The 19,123-nt window shown below is 40.7% G+C and overlaps 1 protein-coding gene across 1 annotated transcript in view; it reads left to right on the top strand.

Annotated features, from left to right (window-relative positions):
• Positions 1–294: 294 nt before the first annotated feature.
• The window catches only part of kcnh1a (potassium voltage-gated channel, subfamily H (eag-related), member 1a), a 127,672-nt gene continuing 108,843 nt past the window's right edge, over positions 295–19,123 (top strand). Inside the window, exons 1-3 of the mRNA XM_007892479.2 lie at positions 295–384; positions 15,206–15,329; positions 17,824–17,930. Of these exons, the coding sequence (XP_007890670.1) occupies positions 312–384; positions 15,206–15,329; positions 17,824–17,930 (304 nt within the window). The 5' untranslated portion in view covers positions 295–311. The remainder of the gene's footprint in view (positions 385–15,205; positions 15,330–17,823; positions 17,931–19,123) is intronic.

The following is a 19,123-nucleotide window of genomic DNA, read 5'->3' as shown; positions in this document are numbered from 1 at the left end:
GGTGAACTGCTGCTGCTGCTGCTCAGGCTCTGGTTCGCCTCCTTAACTGAGTGCGCATCTCCGCAGAGAGAGCGAGAGAGAGAAGAAGGGGGTGGAGAGAGAGAGAGAGAGAGAGAGAAAGGGGGGGAGGGCCACACAGAGAGAGAGAGAGAGAGAGAGAGGGTGGGGGAGGCTGAGCTGAGCTGAGCTGAGCTCCAGCCCTGCACACAGCAGTCTGCGCCGTTACCATGAGCAGTGCTGCAGCCCGCGCCCCGCTCTCTGCACAACAGGAACTGCAGCACCGACACCCGAGTCAACACCGATGAGGAGGGATGGCAGGAGGCAGGAAGGGGCTCGTTGCCCCCCAGAACACTTTCTTAGAGAATATCGTCAGACGCTCCAATGGTAAGTCAGCACAAGCAGCGGCGGGAGGCTTTTTGCAATTCGAGCTTCAAAAAAAGTTTTTGTTGGGGGTGTGTGAGTGTGGAGTGTGGGGGCTGCAAAGTGTATTTTAATACAGGAATAAATGATGCCTGTGTTTGCCTTATCTACTGTTCATCCAGTGCAATTGCAGGAACTAACCAGGGATTGTGCCGCTGCCACTGTACTCGGAGTTCTAGGAAACATCAGATTGTTTTTAAATAGCGAGATTAGTGTGTTTTTTTATTATTACAGTGTAAATCGCAGCATCAGCAGTTGTAGCTGCTGTGTTCTGCCCGGTTAGGCGCAGGGCTAACAACAAACCGAATGAAATGCTTCCCCTGACCTGGATACGTTTTTCTTCCCTAATGTGGACTTTTCTCCTCCTGTGAAATCATCTGAGAATGAAACAAGGCACATTACAGCAGAAGCGTGTGCATGTGTGTGTGTGTATATCTCTGTGTGGTTTGGTTTTAATATAAGAGATTCATAGATCGCAGATTACCTTTGGATACACAATATCTCAATGTTGTTCACATTCCGGCTGCGATATCTGCTGTACAGGCAAAAGCTGCAACTTTGCAGCTGAGATGTAAACTCTCGGGGGTGGGGAGGGGTGTGGGGTGGTGGTGGGGGGGGGGGGGGGGGTGGGGGGGGCAGCAATTCAGATAAGTCGATATCTCGAGAGAATTCTAGCACTGGACGAAATGAACATTTGAAATAAATCTTCCCCATTCCCCCTCTGAATATTAAACAGAGTTTATGGCCGATTTAACTGTTTAACTGCTTACTATAATAGTGAAGACACCCCCCACCCACTCCCCTCCTCTCCACAGCCCTGGGAAATCGTGTTGTTTGTGAATCTGGTGCTCACAGTAGTTGTCAGAGCAATCGTAAGAGTGTAAAACCGATTCTTGTTTGTTGTTGTTGTTGTTGTTGTTTAGACTGCCCTAATGCATCCAGACGGTGTATCAGCGGCGAATGGATGGCGGGCGAATCTCGCATTTAACAGACATCTATAGCATCAGACTCAGCATATCTGATACCTGTCAAACACAGCGGTTGTTTATTTATCGAGTAAACTGAACTGCATTGTAATGATAGGAGCAAACAACATATAGAGGCATCTATATCTACCCACCTCCCTCCCTCCCTCCCCACTCACTTCCCTCCATCCCCACCCCCCTCCCTCCCTCGCTCCCTCCCCACCCCCTCCTCCCTCCCCACCCCCCACCTCCCTCCCTCCCCACTCACTTCCCTCCATCCCCACCCCCCTCCTCCCTCGCTCCCTCCCCACCCCCCTCCCTCGCTCTCTCCCCCCTCCCTCGCTCCCTCCCCACCTCCCTCCTCCCTCCCTCCCTCCCCCCCACCCCCCTCCCTCCTCCCTCCCTCCCTCCCTCCACCCCCACCTCCCCTCCACCCCCCCCCCACCTCCCTCCCACCCCCCCACCTCCCTCCCACCCCCCCACCTCCCTCCCACCCCCCACCTCCCTCCCACCCCCCCACCTTCCTCCCTTCCTCCCCCCCTCCCCTTCACTCCCCCCCTCCCCCCTCCCCCCCTCCCCTCCCCCCTCCTCCCTCCCTCCCCCCTCCTCCCTCCTCCCCCCCTCCCCAGCACCCCCTTGCTAACCTTGCTACACAGTAATACATTGTGTGAATAGAATAGAGGCTGTGGATAGCGGACAGCACACAAATATGTTAAGAGTAAATAGTAACAGTAGACGACAGGGAGATACGCGTCCTCACCTTTCCTTTCCTTACTGTGTTATTGGCTGTGAACGCTGTGTTGCCTATTCCTTGTCAGTAGCTGAGACCCACCCGCACAGCACTTGAAAAGCAAAGCTCAGACTCTGAAGTGGCAAAACCCGACAAATTGCTGAAATATTGAAATAGTTGCCTTTCGATTTGGACCCCATTGAAGACAGATAAACACAGCGCCACAGTAACCCTCTCAGGCGGCAGTGATCCCGTCCATCGATCTGCCCAACGCATCCAATTTACCACAGTACAATATTCTTTTATGCATCTATCTCAAAATCTAATAACCTTGAATCAGTTTGTTTGACGGGAACATGTCTCTTACCCTTTGGAAACCCTTTGCAGTTAGTTTCTTGTTTCACCGCCTGTGCTGCGCAAACAACCACTATTTTACCTGCAATTTTCTATGTCTATAACATGTATTCGAATTATCCTGAATGCGGAGTTCATTCCGAACAATTTTATTTTATTAACGCCTCCTGTTTTTGAAACTGCATGTACAATAATGTCGATGATTTCTCTTTTGTTCAAGATTGGGATTATTTGAATACATTTATATTTAGGTTAGCATTTGTTTCCTTTAATTTGAGGATATACTTTACTTCCTCTCCTTCTGCTCAGGGAATCATATATATATCAGCTTGTTTTAAACACTTTTTTGACCTCTGTAATCCCAGAATGGGAACCCAAATAAAGATACAATAAAGTGCCTTGCCATTACATTTTTAATGTAGATCATTGGGAGACTGTTTTAAAGGTGCTGCATGTAGGTTAAGCAGAGTTCATTAACTTTTGTTCTCTTTTCTTGGTTAATTGCTAGTCAGTCCTGTGTTCTGTGTTAGACCCAGAAATCCAGGATCAGAAGGATCCGTTGAAGGGAAGATACAGATTTATCGTGACGAGGAAGACTTTTTCTCTCAGAAATATGACTGTCATTAAAAAATTCTTTACATTTGATATAGCGCCTTTCACATCAGGCTCAATATGCTCCACACTATCTACTTTACTACCGTAAAGTGTAGTGACTGTATTTTTGTAGGTAAGCAATTCATTTATACAGTGCAATATCCCACAAACAGCCACAAAGTGTATGACTAATATTTGGTATTTTATCAAGGAATTTGCAAACCACGGCTTTAGTTATATTTTTAAAAATTATATGCTTTTAAGTAGGACTAAGTGAACAATTATGCTGCAATACGGGACAGAACACAAGACAAGAACCAAGTGGTTGATTTTCCACAGTTTCATTTGCAAGCCAGAATCTACTGGATGAATAGATAATCCAGATTCTATTATTTTTGCATTTCTTTTAGGAACCAATTTTGTGTTCATAAAATCATAGAAATTTACAGCATAGAAGAGGACCATTCACTCTATTATGCTATGCCAGCTCTCTAGAGAGTCAGAACTATCTGTTTTTTAGACTCATGTCACTCCCTTTTTCCCCACATCCTTGTATATTTTTCTTATTCAAGTGTTTGCCTAATTCCCTTTTAAAAACTAAAATGATGACAGAATGTTGAGCTTGTTGATTTTGAATGCCATCCTTTTGTTCCTGTTCATTCTGTTGAGATGATGGATTTGGAATTTATTCCAATATGCCTTTACCAAGAATTAGATGACAGATTACAAGCAAGTGACTAGACTGGCAAAGGGAGTTCACATCAATACATGATAAAAAGACATAACCCTGGAAAGAATTTTAACAGATCTAAAGAGTTAATGGTACAATTTCTTAAATGGATCGCATGAGTTTTCTCTCTGATATTGTTTTGCCTATTAAAACAATCTGTGTATTCAGTACATCAGCACGTATTATGGTAAACTGGGAACCTTAAACTGATTAAAGAACTTGGCTTCACCTCACACTTTAATCAGCTTTTAATTCTCAATGCTGACGTAGAATATACTGAAATCTTCATTGTAACCTAGCTTGTTGACTACTGTGTCTTAGATCTACCCACTAATGCAGTTTATACACAGTCACTAAACTTTACAGAACCTTTGTGAAGTGCTTTGAGATGTTCTTTCAGAGGCTTTCAGCCTCTCTGCCCCCACACTCTGGAACTCCATCCCACGGTCCCTTCGCCTCGCTTCCTCCCTTGCATCCTTCAAGGCCAGTCTCAAGACCCTTCTCTTCGACCGTGTCTTTGGTCTCCCTCCCACTTCTCTGCCTTCCTCACCCCTACACACCACCCCTCTCTCATGCTCGGGCCCCGACATCTGACTGCTCAGTGCTTTGGGACTTCCTCCCGACGTGAAAGGCACTCTATAAATGTAATTTTGTTGTTGTTCTCAATGTTACAGGTGCTATACCAAATGCAGGGATTATTTTGTGTAGATTTTTGGCGTGATGGTTACTTCATCTGAAGTAAACATGGAAATTTGCACTTTAATATCCAATCTTAATTGATTGATTGATGATTATTTTTCAATTCTTGTTCATTCTAACCTAACCCCAAATCAAATGATTGGTATAACCAATGGCAGTTTGGCAAGCAACAAAAATGAATTCATATTTTAAAAAAAACTGAATTCTCCCAAGGTTTTCTCATTGATGAAATCCCATTAATACTATTGCCTTTTCCCAGAACTATAAATCTGCAATCCTCCTCTGAACGTCATTTCAGCTAATTGCGTATTGACTTACTGCTCGGTGATGGTCAGTATTTATATGTTATGATTACCCACTGATCTAGCTCCTTTTGGTTAAAAAATAAAGTTATCAGTTCGAAGGCAGGAGACAAACGAGTGTTCTGATTTTAAGGCATTTGACAGAATCGATAGTTACAGACAGGAGGAGCGGGAGAAATGAACACATGTAACCAGAAAGACAGCTGCCACCTACAGAGAAATTGCTCTACTGTATTTGAAACTGTGACCTTCTCTTTCTTTGAAAACCATGCTAACTCTTTCAGTTACATTTTTTCAAAAAGAAAAACAAAGAATTGCGCAGAAGTTGTCTTGTCAACCTTCACAAGGACTTCTTTCAGGAGTATTAAAAGCCAATAGCATGTGAGCACTGCAGAATCTTTCATAGTGTCCTGCGGTGTTAAAGAAGTATCTAATCGCACTCACACAGCAGCCTCTGCAGCGTCTAGATTTTAAAAGTAGAAAATAGTTACACGTCTCTAAGGAGGTCTGGAAAATTCTCAAAATTTAAAACCGAATCAGCAAAAATACCATATGCCATTTTTAGCTTTTGTTGAAGTAATACTTCCTGATATCTTCACCGCCACAAAATCAAAGGTGCAGATGTTCAGATATATTGTTCACGTGGGCAGCACCTGCCACTGACATCATAAATAGGGATAATACTCTACAGGTACTGATCACCTTCCGATGCCAGTTTACATATCTGAACCTTGGTGATGAGTGCTAGAGTGCATGGCAGGGTGTTTGACTGCTGGGGAGGAAAAAAAAACATTGTAAGTCTATCTTTTATGTTGTCTTCATTAGAACGTCCACACATCTGCACTTTCTGGCAGATAGAATCATAGAATCTTACAGCACAGAAGGAGGCCATTCGGCCCATCATGTTTGTGCCAGCTCTTTGAAAGAGCTATGTAATTAGTCCCACTCCCATGCTCTGTCCCCATGTAAGAAGTAGGAAGCATGGCTGCTTTTACTCTACCTATTTCAGGAATGCTAAAGTTAATTGTAAGACTGGGCACAGACCAGGAATCAAGCCTGCAATCTTCTATTGGCTCTACATGTAAAATAAAATCCTCATGTTTGACTGAGTTACTCTGTACAATGTTTTGATCTGTCAGCCTGTTGAAATACCTAGTGTTCAACCTAAAAGTAACCCGTGACTGCACTCCCTGTGTGGAGTCCTGTAGCTCAGTGGTTAGAGCACTCGCTTTGCAAGCGAGAGACCTGAGTTCAATTCCAGGCAGAGGGCGAAACCTTGGGCAAGTTTCCTTACTCCACACGCCTAATAATAATCCCTCCAAAACCAAAAAGAATAATAAATTGGTCATTTTCAATCTACGACTGTTTGTGGGACATTGCTGTGCGCAATTGGCTGCCGCGTTCGCCCACAAACATACAGTCAATTCACTTTACAGTGTGTTCTGTGAAGCGCTTTGGGACATCCTCCCGACATGAAAAGCGCTATATCAAATGCAAGAATTATTATTATTATTAAGGAGGTGCCTCTACTCAATGGGACTATCATAGAAGCTGCTTGTTTTTGTTAAACTTCCATAAGGTGGGACTGTGCAGGACATAATGTTCTAATACATGATAACATTTAATAAGGGGTTTCCCTTGCAGATAGTGATAATTATCCATATCAGAAATAATACAAAAGGAAGGTTTCTATTCCTTTTGCAGACTGGTCTCAGGCTATTTCCTGTTCCTCTGTATATTTGCTAAAATATATCTCTTTTTCACAGAAGACATTAAAGTTTCCCTCTAAATTTGATTACACAAGAATTTTGGAATGTCACACCTTTCCTTGATCATTAAGTGCCTACAATTATGCAGGCAGTGAAGGTATGATTAAAATCCTCATGTTTCACTGAGTATACTCTGTACAATGGGTTGATCTGTCCGCCTGTTAAAATGTGTCTCGTGTTCAACCTTGTAGTAACAGATTAAAGATGCTATCCTGCGTGGAGGGTGCTATATAAGTGCAAGTTGTTGTTGTTACTGCAGCACCGATCAGTATAAGCTTTGCATTTGATGCTTTCAATTCTAGTGAAAAATATCATAATAGTAATCATCCTTGCACTTGATAGAGCACCCATAACATCAAAATATCCCAAAGTGGGAATTTCTGTGAAGTTTAGTGACTATTTATTCAGAGACAAACAGCTAATTGTCACACAGCAATGTCCTCCAAATAGCCATGAAATAAATAACTAATTTGATCTGGAGGATTGTTGACTAGGAGAAAGTCCTTTCTCTTTTTGCATACTGTTATGACATGTTTAACGAGACCCAAGCCAGTGTGTTATATCGGGATTGCCATTGAGTGATGATAAGATAGGTAACCAGAGATGTAACATCAATCAAAGAATGAAGAAAATAAGAGGAATATAGAGAAAGCAATAAAAAGGACAAAGAAAACAATGTGAGGGTGGAGATTGTTGGTAACAGGATCAATGACTTTGCCTTGCTCCCTACTTTGCTTTCTTCAAGGCACGTCTCAAGACCCTCCTCTTTGACCCCAACTGCAGCCTCCCTACCTTTCAGACCCCCTGACCCCAAACCCCAGCTCTGGTCCAACTTCATGCTTGTCAGCCTTCTCAACTCATTCATCCACACCCTAAAGATCATCCAAAACTCTGCAATTCATGTACTTTCCTGTACCAGGCTCCGTGTCTCTATCACCCCCACTGTTGCTCGGCTCCACTGGCTCCCCATCCCTTAGAGGATAGAGTTCAAAGTCTTCATCCTCTCCTTCAAGGCCCTTCGCAGCCTTTCTCATTCCTACCTCACCCACAAATATACGGTCAATTCACTTTACAGTCTATTCTGTGAAGCGCTTTGAGACGTTGAGAAGATGTGAAAAGCGCTATATCAAATGCAAGGATTATTATTATTATGATATATTATTATTACCTCTGTAACCTGCTAACCCCATATCAGCCTGTCTGCTCCCTCCGCTCAGCGGGCGCTTCATCCGAGCCTTCGTCCATCCTCTTACTCCTACTCTCCCTGCCCTCGACCACCCCCAATCCCATCCCCCGGCTTGGGTCCAAATCCGTCACTGTCCAGCGCCTTGGGACATCCTCCTGATGTGAAAGGTACTATACAAATGTAATTTGCTTTTGTTGTTGTAAAGGTTTGATGCTTTTGATGGGGGTTTTGATGGGGGTTTGATGGGAGTTCAGGTAAATGAATCCTTGAAGGTGGCAGGACAGGTAGATAAAGCTGTATAAAGGGCATATGGGATACTAGGCTTTATAAATAGGGGCCTAGAGTACAAGAGTCAGGAGGTTATGATTAACCTATATAAAACACTGGTTAGGCCTCAGTTAGAATACTCCATCCAGTTCTGGGCACCACTCTATAGGAAGGATGTTAAGGCATTGGAAAGGGTGCAGAGGAGATTTACAAGGATGGTACCAGGAATGAGGGACCTTGATTATGAGGAAAGGCTGGAGAGGCTACGATTATTCTCATTGGAGCAGAGACCTAATAGAGGTCTTCAAAATCATTAGGGGATTTAATAGGTTAGAAAGGAAAAATGTTTCCACTGATGGGTGTGTCGGTGACTCGAGGTCACAGACTCAAAACAGTTTCTAGAAGAAGCAGAGGGGAGGTGAGAAGAATTTTTTTCACGCAGCGAGTTGTTCGAATCTGGAACGCATTGCCTGAAAGGGTGGTGGAGGCCAATTCGATAGCAACTTTTAAAAACACGGTGGATGGGTATTTGAGGAGGACGGGGTTGCAGGGTTATGGGAATAGGGCAGGGGAGTGGGATTGACATTACATTGCTCTTTTCAAAGAGCCGGCACAGACGAAATGGGCCGAATGGCCTCTTTTTGTGTTGTATGATTCTATGATTCTATGAATGGCATTCTGCCGGGGTATCATTGATGCTCGGCATTGCATTGCAAATGGGATCAAACCTGAAATCTTCTATCAGCAATGGAATTCTATTGAGAGTAAGCGTTCCGAGATGCTGCACTGAGTAAATGGCGTTATATAAATGCAAGTTGTTGTCGCAAATAGGAATAACACTGTTCCTCCTTCACACGTCAAACAGCAGTGATATTTCACAGTTTAACAAAGTCAAATCGAGCCATTTTTATCCAAAAGGTAATATCGCCTAATTCTTTTACCAGCCTACGGCTCAAGGCAGTAGTAACATCTCATATCAAAGTTACCTATAACAATTTTTATTTTTATAACAGTTTTTATATAGAAATGCTTTACATTTAAACCTTTGCTTTATATATTTTAATCAAATGGTTATTCATAAACTATTTCATTAAATTAGTTAATGAATAACAATAGTGAACATTTGGAGCATTTCAAAAACAATTTTCTTTCCATCTTTTAGTACAGGCAATTTACCGTTATTTAAAAAAAATCCTATTGCTTCTAAAAATAAGGGTTATGAATCATAAGATAATGCACCGATGACTGAATTTCCTTTGCATCACTCCACAAGTTCACTTGCTTCAAGCGTTCAATTCAGGATGAGGAGGCCCAAAATGTGGAAGCTTGTTAATGCACCCTTGACTTGTAAGACAGATCATTTTAACAGCTGCTGAAAAATGGTTTCCAGATTAGGATTGAATTTGAGTATTTTCCATGGATCTGAGATTTTAAGACAATATGGACTTACAGGCTACGACTAAGGTAGAATTTCGGACCCATAAACTCTGATTTAGATTGGATCGGTAGAATTCTTTCCATGTCTTTTATACAGAATTGAATAAGTTAAAATCAATTAAAAGCTAGATTAAAATGAAAACAAAAAAGTATCACTCTCTTTTGGCAGCCAAACCTGCTGCCTTTTATCATGTTGAAGTCTTCTTTGCCAAGAGCCGTTCATTTCTGATGACAGTTCACACCCTTAGATTTAGCCTGTCGTTCTGTTCCAGATTCTGATTAACTTGCTGTGCATTTCCAGCATTATCTGATTTGATTTCAGATTCCCAGCATTTGCACTTTCTCTTTCTATCTCACCTCCTTTTTAGCTTTTTTACTGCAGGTTTTTTTAATATGTGACTTATTTCTAAATGAATTATCTTTGTTGGATTGCATAAGCGCTCCCAGTGTGGACTGTCAATGGATTATTTTATTTATTTATTGGATAATTAATGCATGTCCAAAATCTGAAAAAAATTTCAATCTGTACTTTCTCCTCTTCCTCAAATTTGCAACAAATTCTAGTAAAAAGAAAATCTATAAACAGAATGCTACACACCAAAAATTGGATCTCTCCGCTTAAACTACCAGCTGAAATGTTAAGTTGTCAATTTGGCTCCATTAGTGTTTTAATGCTGTGAGATGTTTAAGGCAAAAACAGCTTCCTATACGTGATAAGGTGTTATTAGTTTCATTGTACCAATCTTTTTAGTGAAAACTATCAAAGGTGGTGTCCGACACTTCATTTGTCAAGGACTTTGAGACGTTCTTTTAGGTGAAAGACGTTATATAAATACATAGTGTTGTGTGGACAGTAAAGTGTGTCACATAATATGGGCAGTGAATGATACTTGCACAAGTATGGTAGCGATTTTCATTGCTGTCAAATGTCAGTGTTGTGAATATAATAATACAATGTAAGAATCCTTGCATTTGCCTTATATCATCGAGATATCTCAAAACGCTTCACAAGAATTTTACTGTGAAGTGTAGTGAATATGTATGTGTAGGCAAATGCAATGTGCACTCAGCAATGTCCCACACTGCGATAACTTGAAAGATACACAGAGGATTGTTGGCCAGGAATTGGAAGAAATTCCCTTCTCTTTTAGTGCTATGGATTTTCAAAAAGCTTCAATGTGAAATGATCAAAAACAGAATAAATATTTTACATTCATTTCAAAACACAAAATTAAGTGTTGAAAAAATATAAACTTTCCCTGGTAGCTTTGAAGGTGGCTTTTTATTGTTTTTTGTTGTCATTGCCATGATTATTTTTAATGAGAAACAAACAGAACTCTCCACAATCATCTAAGTATCTATTTTTGGTTGCAGTTGATCTAATGCATTTTTCATAAATTGTGACAACTCTTTTTTATGTTTTTTCTGGTCGAGAGTATTTATTGGCTTGTCCAGGAAAAATGTGCTGAGAAATACTATTAATTTACCTTGCTTCCAATTTATCATTGGTTGAGGTTGTGCTTAACTCCATTTTATATTATAGAAAAAATCATTGATGGGATTTCTAATTTCTAGGGTTAGTGGTGATATTGGTGATCATAAAATATGCAGTGCTTAAGAACATTTAAATAAGCCTTGGTGAATTGCTATTAACTACTCAACACATAGTTTTATTTTAAAAATCACCATGGTTACAATTCTTGCCTCAACCTGCAATTAAATTTCTTCTACAGAATAAATATTACTGAATTATTTAATATACCAGGACCCAGTGGTGCAATAAGTGGATGGAATCAAGTGGCTTAGAGGGCTCCTTAAATGTAAAGTATGATTTTAGTACACTATTAGAAACTATCAGATCTGCTGGTGTCAGATTGGTGTTTCAGCTTATAGCGTCTCGTTGTCTAAACTATCTACTCTTTAAACATAACAAAATCATTGTGTGTCAGTTGGTAGCAGTCAGATAAAATCTGAAAAATCTTCCAGATAATAGTGGTCATTCACTTCATGGCAGTTTATGGGATATTGCTGTGTGCAAATTTTCTGCTGCATTCAACCAAAAATACACAATCACTACACTTTGCCATAAACCTTCTTAAGTGGTTTGAGATGTCTCGACGATGTGATGAAGCACTATACCAAATGCAAAGATTATTATTATTGATACTCTCTGAGCTGGTGAACTGAGGGTGGGCAGAAACTTGCTGAGTGCAATATATATATTGCAAAGTACAAACCTCACGGTAGCAGTGTTAACTGAGTGAATGTCTAAGTGGAAATGATTGATAGTCGTAATAAACATGATATCAAAGAAGGTGAAGGAAGAGCATAACAAGACATTTGATTGGAACAAAAAGAAAATTCCAATGAGAATCAGATTCTTGCTTTGTGAAGAATATTGGAATTTTTAAATGTGAGTAAATATTCCTCATTATGTCTTATCCGTTTGCAGATGCAAATATTCTTTGTAATTTCATCTTCAATTAATAAGTGCTACAAAATAGGACATTTAATTTATTGGAGTTTGCATATCATTGCTTCTGTAGTTATTACTAATGATGAATGATATTCATTGCTCTGAGAGACTGTATTATACATCCAAGAAGCTGTGCTGATAACCAGCTGACTTACATGGAATAGCTAGATATTATTAATAATAATACCTACATTTGATTTAGTGCCTTTCAAGTTAGAATATGCTGTAAATATAGTGACTGTGTATTTTGTAGGTGAATGCAACAGCCAATTTGAGCATAGCAATATCCCACAAACATACCATGAAGTGAATAATTAATTTTCTTTGAGGGATTGATGACCAGGACACCGAGAGAAAGTCCTTTCTCTTTTTAAATAGTGTATTGGGATCTTTAACTTTGATTTCAACAGGCAGATGGACCTAAGTTTAACATATCATCCGAAGGACGACACCTCTGACAATGTACCACACCCCAGCCTCGCACTGCAGTGTCAGTGAGCTCAAAGTCCAGACATGGGGCTTGAAATTCACAACTTTATAATTAAGAGGCGAGAGTACGACCAGGGACAGGCTCAATAAGCCAATAAGAATAAAATATTTTTAATGAAACATTTATACATTTTATATTTTTAAAAAATCAATATTAGTTATTTAAAGCTAATCAACTGTTGTATATTTCATTGTCCCTCACGGTGGGGTTTCATGGAGATGTTGAATGCATTGCCCAGCATGAGAGCTTTGAAAAACATTGAGTGCTGTGGTAAGATAATTAAAATTAATTGTCTGCATTAATTAACTAGATGACAATGAAGAATCCTTGGTGACATCTTATTCCTGGTCATTCATTAGCTTATTTTTGGGGGTAGGATACTTATTTTACGGCGCATAGTTATATTCTGGAATCTCTCGGAAAGTCGGAATGTTATTCAGTCTGAAAATTGTATAAATTGTTGTTATAGAAATGGTGGCATTTTAAAATAGTTAAATGCACACATTTAACATTCATTCTCTGCAAGTATCCATCTTGCACACAATGTACATGTTCGCCCACAGATAAGCAGTCACTATACTTTACAGTGAATCCTATCAAACGCTTTGAAACGTTTTGACAACGTGATAAGGTGCTATTTTTAAATTCAAGAATTATTATAATAATGCATATTGTGTTGTTTTTCTCTTCTCTTCTGTAAATTGATTGATGTTCATTAGGGACAAGAAACAGTCTGTATATTAGACACAGCAATGGAAAGATACATTACTAAGATTTCTCTATCTTATGCTCGTGATACACCTACATTTAAGTTTTAGGTGAGACCGTAATAGATAGGAACAAATTTCTCATTTACCATCCCACAGTCTTTACGAAGCTTCTGAATGAGATTATTGAATTAGAACCAATTAAACTGAATTTGACAGCAGTTGTGTGCTGGGGATGCATGCCCACTGGGACTCGAATTGCAGCCGGCTAAATCTGATTTCACAAATGATCTTTAACCCATTCAGAGCTCCACCAGCTCCTCAACAGCAGAAATCCAAAACAAATGGGGCAAAGGTTAATTTCTTTATCATTTGTTCCCAAAATGTAATGAATTCAGTGGCATTCTTTTTTGTTCTGCACCTTTCCCCTTTGTTCAAAATTGAACTCTGATTTCTTGACATCTGCATCCAAAAATTGCACTGATGAAAGAGCGCAGTATTCTGGTAGCTGTGACATTTGCAAGACATGTGAAAGGTTAACAACCAAACATGATTGAAGACTTTGTTTTCTTCTTGTTTGGGTTTGGTAGAAACCTAGCTCCCAGAGGTGGAGGATTAAGCTTCCAAACCTAACCCATTATCCCATTATTTCTAATCATCGATTAATCAATAACCTACACGCACATGAAATGTTCCAGATAAATGAAGGTAATCTCATCTGCACGTGGAAGTATTATTGCGTCATAACTTTGAAATGTTGCAAGCAGTGACTTTTCCAATGAAGAAACTGTCTCTTTATGGTGCTATAAGGTTTCATATCAGAGCAATATATTGTGAAGGGCACCTTCAGCTCCCCTCTCGACTCTCTACCCCCTCCTCGCTCCCTCCCTTCCCTCCCCTCACCCTGACCATTTCCCCCCTGCTCGGGTCCCGACCCAACTGTCCAGCGCCTTGGGACGTCCTCCCGACGTGAAAGGCGCTCTATAAATGCAATCTTGTTGTTGTTGTTGTTATCCCAAGATATCAAAATGACGGTTAGAAGCTGATCAGTATGTGGGATCATCCATTGTTATTAGCTAACAATCACAACTAAAACTGTATATTTTTCTTCAAGTAATACCTTCATATTTCATGTTCATTGTTAATACATTATAGTTCTAACTCAAGTGTAATGTCATTACCATTTTCCGAGGAAACAAGAATTTATATGAACGCATCTTTATAAATAGATGAATGAATTAGGCCATACAATGTGCTTTGCTATAGTACTCCTTGCTAGTTAAAAACCTTGGGAAAACTGTAGCTTAGTCTACTTCTGCCATTCTTAAATCTTCAGACAAAAACTCAAAGGGTTTCATTCTGTATACTCTTGTCAAGAAGCTATGAATAGCTTAGAATAAGAGAGTAAAAAAAAAGACTACTTGATCAAGATGACTATTGCACGTCAGAAACTTTTACCAGAAAAGGCCAGAATACTGGGAACAGCTTGACATTGTAATAGGAGTACAGTAATGTAGGATAAGGTATATAAGATATCCTGGAATGATAAGAACAAATGGGCCAAAGCACCTTCTTCATCAGACCCTCCCATGATCTTGTGAACTCTTGGAGGAGGAGAGGTCCATTTTGTTTTTAAACCCACTAGGGCAGAGTATCTCATTATGTGAAGGTTAAGTTATGTTCAAAGATTGTAGTCTCTGCCCATGATACAGAATGTATCATTAAAAACTGGATTACTAAATAAATGTAGTTTCTGGGCCCATGCATAGAGTCTAATTTTTTTGTAAAATTGAATCATTAGAAATCTATTTTTCTTATCATCTTATTCCTTTCGTGATTTAATCCACTGAATTTCAGTAGTAATGAGATACTAGAAATTCCATCTAATTTGTTAAGAATCCATAAGTAATAAACATTGGTTTGCTATCATTCTTACTTTGGGATTCTTACATTATCAAATGGTTTGTTACAATTTGCAAAGTGTACAACAACCAATTGATATGAGTCTGAGGAAGATTGACTTAATGAACGTCTAAATCAATATTTCTAATATGTTCTTTTCCTTCCTCTTTTTGGTAGACACAAACTTTGTACTTGGTAACGCTCAGATAGTGGACTGGCCTATCGTGTACAGCAATGATGGATTCTGTAAACTGTCTGGATATCATCGAGCAGAAGTTATGCAGAAGAGCAGCACTTGCAGGTATTGAAAACGTTACCCATTTCACTTTCAACCCAAGCGTAGCTGGAGGATTAACAGATGAAAAGCAGAATAACATGGTCCACATTTGCTTATAATTAGTAATTGTCAAGGACTTTTCTTGTGCAAACTGATCACAGGACATTATTCCAATAGTTTTGCATCTGGTCATATAGGTAAATTTTACTTGAAGTATTTTGGCAAGGAGCCATCCTTGCTAAAGGTGGCAAGCTTCAAATATACGGTCGATGCATGCATTCCAATACAGCACTACCGTGTTATAACGTAAAATTCTATCTTTCACAACTTAATTATGCTCAAACTGGTGTTCCCACCAGTTAACAAGGCAGAAGTTTTAAATGATTCAAATATAGGAGGATCAGCATCACAGCCTTGGATGCTGATGACATCACAGCCTTGGATGCTGATGACAGCATCAGCATCCAAGGCTGCACTCTCCACCTCTCAAAGCAGTCAGGAACCTCGGGGTTCTGTTCGACCCTGAGCTGTCCTTTCTCCCTCATATCCGCGCCACAACTGGCACCGCCTTCCATCACCTCCGGAACATCGCCAGACTACGGCACTACCTCACCCCTCACGCTGCTGAAACTCTGGTCCACGCCTTTATCACCTCAAGGCTGGACTATGGGAACTCTCTCCTCGCCGGCCTTCCCGGCACCTCCCTCCACAAGCTGCAGGTCATTCAGAACTCTGCAGCTCGTGTACTGTTCCGCACCAGGCTTCGCGACCACATCACTCCCACCCTCGCTCGCCTCCACTGGCTCCCCATCCCCAAGAGGATCGAATTCAAGATCCTCATCCTCACCTACAAGGCCATTGACAGCCTCGCTCCCTCCTATCTCTCCGACCTACTATCCCCCTACCACCCGCCCATACCCTCCGTTCCTCTGGCTCTGGTCTGCTCCACATCCCCCGCCCCAACCGCCCTACCATCGGTGGCCGGGTCTTCATCCTCTCAGCCCCTAGGCTCTGGAACTCCATCCCCCCGTGCCTTCTCCTTGCTTCCTCCCTTTCCTCCTTCAAGGCCGGTCTCAAGACTTTTCTCTTTGACCGTGCCTTCAGCTCCCCTCTCGACTCTACCCCCTCCTCGCTCCCTCCCTTCCCTCCCCTCACCCTGACCATTTCCCCCTTGCTCGGGTCCTGACCCAACTGTACAGCGCCTTGGGACGTCCTCCCGACATGAAAGGCACTCTATAAATTGAATCTTGTTGTTGTTGTTGTTGTTTGTATAAGAATTGATCATGAACCCATTAACCTACAGGCAACTGATATCTTTGTGAGAAAGCGTGAGTGCCATGATCACTCAGAGATCATTTTCAAAGAATTATGATCAACATTAACATCATATTTGTACGTTTCATTTTTTTAGAACATTTACATCCTGAACTAATCTAGTTGCATCAATGGCAGAACTGTTGAAGAGGTATTACTCATGCTGGTGAGATGCAAGTGTAGTAACAGTAGTGGAGTTACAGGGAGTACTTGCCCTATGCTCATGACCTGATTGTGCCTATGATTGTGCACTGATCATTCTTAATGAATAATTCCTTTTGGAATGATTTGCATTTAATGGTCTAAGTATGTTAGAACGCTCTTACAACATGCTTTATTAAAATGTGAGTTTGCTTTTCGGGTACTAGACTCTGACATTTACTTACCAAAACATCTAAAGTGTGCATAGAAACCTGGTGGCCTCTTGCAAATGCTGGAATGCTCTTCCTGCACTAAAAAATAGCCAAATTTTAGGGTCATCAGTCACTGCTGATGTTACTTCCAGTGTAGCATGCAGGAAGCGACATTGTAGTGATCTGATGAAACTTAATGCATACTCGAAGGATCGTGTCTCATTATAGTGCTGGCTGAGATGCATTACCTGTTACCTGTTGAAACTCATCATTCATGTCTGCTCATCATTAAGAAATGGGGCAACAGAGAGTATTGTTAACCAAGTGTTTCAGCTTCAGGTCTTCTCTTAAACAAAAGGTAAAGGCAGGCTCTGCATGACCCAGCACCACAATTCATGATGCATATATTCTCTCAGCCCGCTCAGTCCAGTCTGGACATTTAACAGCAGCAGCCAGTTTGTACACAGCAATGAGTTCTGGTTTGGCTGCCCTTGGAGTACTATGTACTATGTTGTGTACAGTTCTAGTCATTGCAACATAAGACAGCTGCCCAGCCCTGGAAGCAAGTCAGAGGAGAGGGGGTAGAGAGGTAAACTATAAGGGCAGCTAGATAAGGCTGGAACAAGTTACCAGAAAAGGTGATGGAGATCAAGAACTTGGATTTATTGAAGAAACAGAATGAAGGTTGGTATTCTCGCAGGAGAAGCTCAAATGGGCCCTAGATCTTTGAACATCCTGACCTTTTTTGTGATCTTATGTGATCATCATGCTTTGGAGAAAATCATTGCCAATTATGCTGAAATATCAAAGCAACAGTTTAATGTCTTTAATATCCCAATTTGTATTCACAGCTTCATGTACGGGGAGTTAACGGACAAGGAAACAATTGAAAAAGTTCGACTCACATTTGATAACTATGAGATAAACTCATTTGAAATCCTGATGTACAAGAAGAACAGTAAGTGAAACCAGAGCATCTTTTGGGTGTATCCCAGGAGTCTGTAAGGTGTTTTTGGTTGCAGTGTATGGAAAGAGTGGTAGTGTTTTATGTAAATGTTACTAAGAAACAGGTATTTCCGTGACCTTTCAATCAGAAATAATCCTGATGGTTCTTTCTTTTGTTCTAAAGTATTTCCCAACTAAGTTATAACTTGCTAGAGACTGACCTCCCATGCTGTTTTATGGCAGAGTTAATAGCAGGACCAGTTTGAGGGGCTAGCAAAAGCCTATGATAGTGGTCACGTCCGACAGTTGATGAACGCCTCCCAACAACAACAAACACAATACAGTGCAAACTTTTATGCATCAGTAGTTTAGATTATTGATGGAATAAAATGTATAATGTGTGCAGCTCTAAATTGCTATAGTTGTGCAAAGCATTATTATTATTATTAAAGTGTTGTTGGTGTTTAATTTACTTGCTGGAAAGCTCCTTGTTTGTGTGTTGCATTTGCAATTGATGTATTGCTGAAAGTAAACCAATGGTTTCAGAAATGAACCTTTAGTGAGAATAACAACAACCAATTGCATTTATATAGCGCCCTATATGCAGGATAGCATCTCGGAGTGCTGCACAGTGGCAGAGTTAGATACTGAGCAAGGGAGGAAGGGGAAGGTGACAATAGAGAAGAACATTGTCTTTGATTTTCTAGCATTCAAGTGCACTTTTAAAGTCAGCTACAAACATGCTTTCCTCATGTTTGCATGCAAGCTGCCAAATTTGCTAATGGAAACAAACTATAAAAATCTGAAAAAAATGAATTAACACACTCCCACCCACTTGTAACACACTCCCACCCAATTGTATGAGTTTCACATATGAAGGATAATGTGTGTAAACGCCTGAAGGATGGCTAATCATTTCTCCTCTTACACACATTATAAAATGCCTCATTATAAAATGCCAACTCTAGCGAGATGCACTAGTTGTGTTCCTGCAGACCTGCCCCCCAGCTGGCACACTCATTGCTCCCTTTGTGCAGGCTGGTTCCCGGCGCTAACAGAGAAACACAGTGAAGAATGTTTGAAACGCGTCTGCTCTGTGTAATACTATTTTGATTCAGCAAACCCAGGAGAACGCGTGCTGGGTAGATTTTAATCACACTGATGCCCATGTGCTGACAAGGAAAGCTTATTGTGTTCCTTAACCCA

Source organism: Callorhinchus milii, unplaced genomic scaffold (genome assembly GCF_018977255.1).
Source record: "Callorhinchus milii isolate IMCB2004 unplaced genomic scaffold, IMCB_Cmil_1.0 Scaffold3, whole genome shotgun sequence".
NCBI classification, from domain to species: Eukaryota; Metazoa; Chordata; class Chondrichthyes; order Chimaeriformes; family Callorhinchidae; genus Callorhinchus; species Callorhinchus milii.
This window is presented reverse-complemented; position numbering and strand designations above follow the sequence as displayed.